At 33.9% G+C, this 10343-nt stretch overlaps 2 protein-coding genes across 2 annotated transcripts; both read left to right on the top strand.

Annotated features, from left to right (window-relative positions):
- Positions 1-1627: 1627 nt before the first annotated feature.
- HELRODRAFT_159450 (hypothetical protein) lies at positions 1628-3002 on the top strand (the record flags this gene model as incomplete). Its single annotated transcript, XM_009011336.1, has 2 exons — positions 1628-2602; positions 2874-3002. 2 exons carry the CDS (start codon positions 1628-1630, stop codon positions 3000-3002), a joined length of 1104 nt encoding a protein of 367 aa, XP_009009584.1.
- A 2577-nt stretch (positions 3003-5579) lies between these two features.
- Positions 5580-8852, top strand: HELRODRAFT_159449 (hypothetical protein; the record flags this gene model as incomplete). The annotated part of the gene is made up of 3 exons (XM_009011335.1): positions 5580-5727; positions 8138-8583; positions 8832-8852. 3 exons carry the CDS (start codon positions 5580-5582, stop codon positions 8850-8852), a joined length of 615 nt encoding a protein of 204 aa, XP_009009583.1.
- Positions 8853-10343: the final 1491 nt, after the last annotated feature.

Below are 10343 nucleotides of genomic sequence, written 5' to 3'. Positions count from 1 at the left end.
AAATGTATACTTACATAAAACACACAAACAAACATATAGACACAAACAAACACAGATATAAAGATGTATAAAACATAAAACATACAATCATATTCATACGAACGCGCACACTTAAACACGCACACACATACAAACATACGCGCACAGCCAATTGCATTGCCTATCAAGTTTTTTTGTCTGCGTCAGCCGAGATAAGATAACGAAACTGTAGTTCTGACTATCGCAACAAAAAAAGTTTGCGTCTGTGTGCATGAGAGTGCGTTTATATACGTACGTGTGAATGGTGTGTGTGCGTGTTTTTGTGTGTGCGTGTGATTGTGCTTGTTTTCGCTAGCTTATGCGTTCGTGTGAAATTATATATTGCGAAAGATATCAAAATAATCGTTGAAATACGTAAATTGTAGATGGCACATCATGGAATGTACGTGCGTGTGTGGTTGCGAGATTAAATACGCTTACGCATACATGCACATACATTTGCATTTGTATACCATACACACAGCAATATACTACATATACATATACATATTAAAGAGAAAGAGGGAGAGAGAGAGAGAAAGAGAGAGAGAAAGATAATTGGAATTTTTCATTGTTATAAAATATATTTGGATACATTTATTGATTCATTCTTAAATTTACATTTATTTATTCCAAAACTTTTGAAAAAAGATCTAAAATTATTCTTTGGTTTATGTATTTATTTATTTATATTTATACTCAGGAATGTATGTGATTGAGAAGAATGGAGATAAGTTAAATAACTGAAGTCGTATCGCTACTTCCATCACACCAACAACAATATGTTGGCTGCTTGCTTTTGCTCCCTCTCTTCCTCTCTTTCTCTTTTTCGCTCTCTCTTTCTCTTTTTATTTATCTCTTTTTCTCTCTCACTGTCTTCCTTGTTCTCTCTTTGTATTTGCTTTTGTTGTTTGTACACACACAATGTCTTTGTTTATAGGTTGTTGTTTATAAGTTGTTGATTGCTTGTATGTTGTTGTTTGAATGTTGTTGTTTGTATGTTGTTGTTTGTATGTTGTTGTATGTTCTTTTGTATGTTGTATGTTTGTTATGTGTTGTTTCTACTTCTTTTTATATTTTTTAATTTTTTGTTTTCATTTTTGTGATATATATATATATATATATATATATATATATATGCAGATATATATATATATATATATATAGATATATATAAGTTTATGTATATATATATAAGTTTATATATATATATATATATATATATATATATGTGTGTGTGTGTGTGTGTGTGTGTGTATGCATGTATACGCATGTGCATGTATGTGTGTATGTGTATGTATGTGCATGTATCAAAATCAATTTTTGACACTGAACAATTTATATACGGTGACCTGCCAATTTATTTTCTTTTTCTTGGGACACCGTATCAACACCCATACTTTGATTGAATGAAATAAAATTTGATTTGATGTATGTATGTGTTTGTGTATGTATGTATTTTTTTTTCTGTTTAGTTGTATATAACCAGCTCACTAGGATTGTTAATACTATTTATTTTTGTTTAATTTTAATTAATCAACGGTTATGATAACAACAATTATAATAAATTTGTTGCTCATTAGACAGCCAACAACAACAACATCACATCATGTTGGATTTCCTACCGGAGGAGTTGCAAGTCTGTTACATCAATAACAACAACAACATCATCATCAATGATATAAACAATAATGTAAACAACAACGACATCAGCTGTAGTAGCAACAGTCTATGCAACAGTCTATGCAACAGTCTATGCAACAGTCTATGCAACATCGTCGACAACGGCGGAGACAACATCAACAATAATGTTTACTGCAAGATCAACAAAGACTACAACAACGACGACAACAATTACAGCGACGTTGTTGACAACAAACACAATTCTGGTAATTTAAACACAGATACCAACAGAAAAATTTTAAAAACCAGCAAAATTTCTGCTGAATATTTTTCTGGCAAATCCTCGCCGAATAACTTAAAAATAAAATGTGGCGTTCAGAGCGACTGCAGTGGAAGCGGCTGCATTGCAGGTTCAATCATTGATGAAAAATATTTACAAAAACAACCACAACAGCCACAACAACCGCAACAGCCACAACAACAGCCACGACATCCACAAATCCTACCGACGATAACCACTTTGTCAAGTATTTCAAAGGACCATAACTTCGGTCCATATGATTTCACTTCAACTTCTTTCGACAAAAACAACAACGACATCAACAATTCTTGCAACAGTAACAATTTCAACAACAATGACGATATAAAGCACAAAAATGTTATCCCGAACAGCAATAACAAAAATAACATCTCTAATAACAACATAATTAGAAGCAGCAAAAACACTTTTAACAACCACAACAGCAGCAACAAAGATGACCACGACAACCGCATCAGCAACAACCACAACATCTGTGATCACTCGGACGCACTAAGCATTATAGATAGTGACCAGACGGATGAATCAAACGATAATATCAATAACAACAACAACAACAATCACCAAAACAACAACAACAACAATCACCAAAACAACAACAATAATAATATTAATGAACAAGGCAAGATACACTCCTTAAAGGTAGGAGATTATTATTTCTTTTAAATTTCTAACAAAAGTAACCTAGATTTTGAAACAAGCACCCAAAACGAAAACAAACACGGGCTAACACACACATACAAACATACAAACGCTCAGACAAACATATTTACAAAGACAGATTCCCATATGAAGCGCACATACATTCACATACAAAACCGCGAAATACTTAACAACACAAACTTGACCGCATCCACAAATATTGAAATGTACACACACCATCACAACAATACACAAACATACACTCAAACAGTTGAAAAACGCTGATGAACGTGTCGTCGATGTCACAGTCTTATCTAGGTCAGGTCAATGGCTTAATTGGGTCAAGCTGGCCAGCCAAACGGAGAAGCCCAATGTTAAAGTTGTTTTATCAGGTAGGTAATTATCTATTTTATTATTTAATAAATTAATCATGTTTTTATTCTAGTAATTAATTAATTAACAACAATTTAACATGCAATTGTGTTTGAATGAATTTAATAAATATTGTGTTGAACATTTGATTGTGCGTGTGTTTTTATATGTAATAAAGTGTATAAATATTATAAATATTTATTTCAATAATTATTATTTATTGACGTACGTTTAATAAACTTATATACACAACTATACGAGTGTAGTATGTGTATGTGTTGGTAAGACCGCGTCGCGTCGTTATTACAATCTAATGATTTGCATCTGCTGATAGTCAGTCTGCAGTTTGAAAAACTGAATGTGCAGCGAAGGAAAAAGTTAATGCGAGGTAGAATATAAATAAGATCTATTTAAAACAAGATCAAACACGAGAAAGTTAATGAAAATAAAAATAAAACAAAGAGAGATATAAGTAAAAAAAGAAAGAAAGAGAGAGAGAAAGAGAGAGGGAAAGAGAGAAAGAAGGGCCAAAATGTGTGGCAAGCAATTGAATTAATCTCGCGAAACAAATTGGGCATTAGTAAAGCTAATCTAATGAGGGGATGGTGTTTGTAACTTTGTGTGTGTGTGTGTGTGTGTTTATGTGCGCGTTTCTATGAGCGAGAATGTATTTGCGAGTTTAATGCGTATGTTGTATTTCCAAATTCTTGTGTGTTTGTACGTGCGTGTGTGTTTTAATAAGTGTACATGTTTCTCCTTTTTTACCTCTACGCATGTCTTTTAATTATTAAATAATTTTCTGTGTTTGTGTATATTTGGTATTTATATGTGTATCACCTCTTGCGTATCCATATTCTTGTGTTTTGTAAGCGTGTATGTGTGTGTATGCGTGTGTGTCTGTGTGTATGCGTGTGTGTGTGTGCGTGTGTATGCGTATGTGTGTGTAAACTGTGTGTGTATGCGTGTGTGTCTGTGTGTATGCGTGTGTGTGTTTGATGTTTGTTTGTTAATCCTGTTGATTAATTTGACTGTGCTTGTTGGAAAGTGTGTGTGAGTTCGCGTGATTAAAATGCGTACAAATTTAATCTCTCTTGTTGTTTGGCGTGGCTGTTGCTTTTTTCCCCTCACCTTTTGCTATTTTTCGTCGTTAATTTCTCAAAATATCAAACAATTTTGACGATTTTGTCATAATCTTTTGTTATAACTGCTTTTATATTTCAATTTAATGAACATTATATCGTAAAATCAGAAAACCATTCACCGGTAAATGACATTAAAAGCGAAAACACAACATAGAAATAAAAACAAAATAAATTGATATAACAAAAAAAAATGAGAAGTAGTAACAAATAATACCGGAAATGACGTAAATAAATAACATATCCAATCGTGGATGATTACAAAAAATGGATAGAGAGAGAGAGAGAGAGAGAGAGAGAGAGAGAGAGAGAGAGAGAGAGAGAAGAAAATAAATAAATGAATAAAAAGTTTAATACCAGAAAGCGGCCATTTATCACAGGACGATGGTCGGGATAATTGAAGAGATGTGGAGGATGAGTAAGTGAGGGGAGTGATTGAAAGAGTTCATTCATTCATTCACTACGTCACTCGTTCGTTCATTCATTCATTTATCTTGTTCATTCATTTTATTCATTCGTTTAATCATTTATTCGTTCATTGATTTATTCACTCTTTCATTTCTATAGTTCATTTTTTTATTCATTTAATCATTCACTCATTCATCTATATAGTTCATTCATTCATTCATTCATTTATTTGTAAACTAATCATTTTATTTTTTTCCATTTATTGTTTCAATAATTTTTTGTATTTATTAATCGCATGTTATAGGAACCACCTAATTGTTCTAGTAATAGCGCATGTCCTCTGTACTTTTTGCTTCCTTATAAAACTATTTCTCGGAATCTAGAATGCAAGTTGTCCTCACCAGAAGGCAGGCACAAATTGACAATATAACAACATCAGCACAGATTAACCACAATCTACACACAGCGCACACACGCACACACACGCACACAATTAAACAAACATACACACAAACAAACGCACGCATATCTACATGGAAACATGAAAAAAATGAAAATAGAAATTTGAAAATGATGAGTAGCGTCATCAGCAGCAGCAGAAGTATCAGTGGTAGTAGAAGTAGTAGTGGCTTTAGTAATAGTTAGTGTGCGAATGAAAAAAAAAAGTTAAAAATTAAACAAAAAACGAACTGAAGAACAAATAGTAAACAAAGTTTAACAAACAACAAAGCAAGATTAGAAAATAAAGAAACACGAACATAAACATAAAGTAAACTCATGAGAGAGAGAGAGAGAGAGAGAGGGAGAGAGAGAGAAGAAAAAACCAAGTAGATAGGTAGAGAGAAAGGGGTAGAGAAACAGAAAGAACTAAAAATAAAGAAAAATAGAGAGAGAGAGAAAGAAGAAGAGAAAGAGAGAGAGAGGGCCGGTAGAGCATTGATAGTGGTGGAGGACCATAAATCAAGGCGGTCCATTCATATGGTGATAGATGTCTCGCTGATCGCGCCGAATTTTCTAATGGAGATAATGAAGAGTAGTGGTGAGGGGTGATAATAATGATGGAGTTGATGCTGCTGCTGATGAAGACGATGAAGATGGTGATGAAGGTGGTCACGACGACGATGAAGATGAAAGGAGCTGATCAAAAAGATGAAGCTGGTTATGATTATGATGCTGCTGATGACGATGATGACGGGGGTTATAAAGGTGGTGAAAGTGACGACGATGATGATGATAATGATGATTAGAATAATTTAGATGAAATTAATATTAACAATGTGGTTGATGATTATGAATGTACAAAAATGTAGCGGTGGTGTTTAGTCGCATCCACATATTGTCACCCTTCATTAAGATGATGATGATGATGAAGAAGAAGAAGAAGAAGATGATGATGATAGTAATGATCATCATCGTTCCAACGATAATGATAATAATGATGATGACAATTATGGCGTTCGACATAGACGCGGTTGTGTGCAGCAGAGAGCATTTGTTCGCCTGTTCTTGAAATGTGATTACAAGTTTGTTGGTGGGTGATGTTGCTTAGGGCGAACGATGGTTATTAGGTGGTTCACGATGACGACGATGATGATGACGATGACGATGACGATTTTAATGTAGTTTGCGTTGTTGCTGATGATGACGACGATGATGATGTTGTTGGTGATGAATGATGATGGTGATTAAGATGCTTGAGCTGGTTAAATTAGGGTGATGATGGTGATGATGATTATGATGGCGATGATGATGATTTTAATCGTGAAGACAAAAACATATAGAAGGCAGTGAATGTTTAAAAGGTGATATTAATGTTAATTATGAAGAAGAAGTAGAGAATGATGATGATGGTGATGATAACTAAATTTATAATGATGATGATGATGATGATGGTGACGGCGACGACGGTAATGATGATGATGATGGTTACAAATGATATAATTAATTTTTAATAATCTTTAACGATCAGACAATTGCACTGAACGCCAGCAATAATAATAAATTAAACGAACGATGATAATACAAATAACAGTAGAAATAATAATAACCAATTCGGGTTTCAATAATAATAATAACAACCACAACAATAATAAATTTATACTAGTTATTTTTTAAACAAATAAAAAAAATTTAATTACGACCAATTAAGCAATACCTCCAGTCGCAATCATCTCAACTATCGCGGGTAGCAGATCCCAAATTTTTTGAGTAAGTGGAAGTTTCCTTCAAAGTGCGTACGTGCTTGTTTATTAAGTGTTGTTTGTGATGCACAGACCAACAACACACCACACGAAGAGAAACGAGATTTATTATGGTACGAAAAACAGAAAATCTTACGTAGTTGACCGTGATATATTCTAAGAAAGTTCATCGAGTCTTGCAAAAAATTAAAAATTAAATAGTGTTCATGAGGTAATAATGTAATAATAATAATTATTATTATTATTGTTATTACGGGCGCACACACATGCATACGTTCTGCTATGCAACCGAAATGTTTACAAACTTGATCCTGAACCTGCAGTCGCAGTGTTTGGGTTCGAATGCTAGCGTGGTCCCCACCTATCACGTGCAATACGTATAATGTTTTGGATGGTTGGATGGTTTGCTGATTGGGTGGTTTGTTGATTGGCCGGGTGAAGTGAGTGGATGATTTTTTAAATGGATGAAAGATATTTGGAGGAGCTAAACAAATGAATGAACAAATTAATAAATAGTAGAAGTAATGAACGTATAAATGAATGAAGGATTGTGGAATCCGGCTAAATAAATGAATGAAAATAGAATGAGAGAAAAATTTTATTGAGTAAATAAATAAATGAAAGAATGACTGATGATCTTTTCTTTCAATCACTCGCATTCATGAGACATGCAAGAGTAAAGAACATGCAAACATCAGCACACAAAATGCTGCAATGTGCTGCAACACACACACGCACGCACACACACATAAACGCACACACACGTACGCATGTATAATTACACCCACGCACACATATAAACTCATTTACGCACATACACACGCTTGCCTCTAATCCGACTTACGTAATTTTCCGTTTAAGATTAGCAACCGGATCAACTGCTGTGCTGTTTGTCTTCGCGTGTCTGTGTGACTGTGTATGTGTCTGTGTGCATGTTTGTTGGTTTGTTTTTTTAAGTTTATGTCTACAGTGGCAATGTTTCACTCTGTATTTTGCTTTAGTAGTCAGTACGTATGTAATAAGTAACAAGTGGTTTGAGGTTTGAATCAATCAACACATGTTTCGATATAAATGAATGCATAATGGGTTAAGTTCCAGCAAATTTTTTAACTATTGTTACAATGACATATATTTAGGGTCATAAATTTTTAGCAACAAAAACTAATTTTCTGCAATTTTTTGTATTTTCTATACTTTATTACGTTAGTAAACAATTATTTTTATTCATTTTTTTAGTATCTTTAAAAGATATTCATTTATCTACTTTTTGTATCTTGCTCACGGAATTTATCTTCATTACATATGTTCCATTTGAATGTATGTTATATTTTAAACTGGCGGTCGCATGGTGAATGCTCCAAGATGTCGTCTACCTACCAAATAAAAACTCACTCCAAATTACTTCACACTGTCAGGTGATGAACTGAGGTGCGTAGCTCTCCATAACATGATGCCTGGGTCGGAACTTTTCCTGTCTGAGACTGTAGAAGTCACTGATGACGAAAACAACATAGATAATAACGACAACAACCACAACATCAGAAACAACAACAACAATATCAACAGCAACAACAATAACATTAGCAACAACAACAACGCCAACAATAGCAGCATCAGTGATAATATCATCACCAGTAACGACATAACCTCTGTTAGTCAGACCAACAACAGCATTGTCAACAACAAAAAAGTTACCATCAGAAAAAGCAACACAGACAACAACAACAATGACATCATTGATGATATCAACAACAGTGATTACAAAAACAACAACAACACTACTACTACCACCAACAACAATAACATTAACAATAACATCAATAACGAAACTGGTAATAAAAATAATAACATTTACATACAAGTACTTTGTAATGATGGTACACTGAATAACGATGATTATGATGATGATGGTAGAGATAATGATGGTCGTGATGACGATGATAGAACAGAAAACATCAACAATAACATTAATATTAATAACAACAATGATGATGACGACGATGATGATGATGACGATGATGACGATGGTAAAGTAAAGGTTAAGGTTACAAATGCCAATAAAACCAATGTCTCATATATTACTAATAACAATAACAACAACAACAACAGCAACAGCAACAACAACAATAATAATAATAATAACAGCAATAAAATTAATAATAATAATAATAATGACGTTGTGACAAATCTTGATAACACCAACGCTGATACTGATGATAGCAATGGCAATGATGTTGATGATGATAGCAATAAAGACGTTGAAGATGATGGTAATGATGATGATCAAGATGATAAAGTCAGAATTCACCAGGAAATTGATATGATGAAAGATGATGATGATGACGATAATGATTATAGATGCGATGATAGGGTTCAAGATGATGGCGATAGGAGAATAATATCGCAGTCATCTTCATCACCACAGTCACTCTCAGTTTCATTACCATCTTCATCGTCATCATCAACAATATCATCTTTATCATTACCAACAGCAACAACAACATCGTTAACATCATCATCATCAACACCTGCAACAATTATGAAATCCATTAAAAACGAGCCACATCATAAACATTTCCATTCCCCACAACAGCAGCAGCAACAACAACATCAACAACATCCACAGCTAGTAAAATGTTCAACAAACAATAAAAAAACAACAACAACATTTCAACAACAACATTTAGCAACACCTGCAACTGCAAGTGATTTTAACATGATGGAAAATCAAAATTTAATCTACGCTAATAGCTTCATGAACATGGCGAATTTTATAAATCAAGCGCAACAATTACAACAACAACTACATCAACAACAACAACAACAACAACAACAACAGCAACAACAACAGCGGCAACAACATCAACGGTTTCAGACCAACAAAGCTCAATATGCGAAAAGTCCAGGCCATAAAAAACCTACTTTTGGTGATTAGGATAAGTTTTTTTTTTCACCTTGATCATTATCGCTACTTCCAATTTTATCACGTGACATGACATCATTGATGACATCATCATCATCACGTGATATGACATCATCGTCATCACTGAAATCATAATCATTAGAACCATTATCGTCAGTATATTCAAAATTATCATTATTTACGATCTATTTGTAATTTTTAGGGGCATTATCATGATAACTAATCATCGCCGTTATTTTAATCATTATCGTCACCAAAATGATCATCGTCGTCACATTAAACATCATCCCAACCAACATCATCATCATAATATGATGATAGCGAATAAATATACTTTTTGCGGAATCATCATAAAAATAATCATCACTATCATCATCAGCAGCAGCAGTAGCCGCAGCAACAACCACAACATCGTCATCACCGAAACCATCAACCTCTTCGTCGTCATCATCGCCACCACCATCATCATCAGCATCGCCGTTAATGACGTCATCAAGGCGCGACCCGATACCGTACGCTCTGTTACCTCACACAGGCAGAATAAGAGAAAAAGTGAAAAAATGAGAGAAAGAATGAATGAGAGAGAGAGGGAGTGAGAGAGAGAGAAAATTATAATTAAAAAAGGAAGGAGAAAGTGAATGAAAGAGTGAAAGAGAGAAAGAGAGAAAGAAAGAGAGAGAGAGGGAGGGAGAAAGAGT

This window comes from Helobdella robusta (genome assembly GCF_000326865.2).
Source record: "Helobdella robusta unplaced genomic scaffold HELROscaffold_1, whole genome shotgun sequence".
NCBI classification, from domain to species: Eukaryota; Metazoa; Annelida; class Clitellata; order Rhynchobdellida; family Glossiphoniidae; genus Helobdella; species Helobdella robusta.
This window is presented reverse-complemented; position numbering and strand designations above follow the sequence as displayed.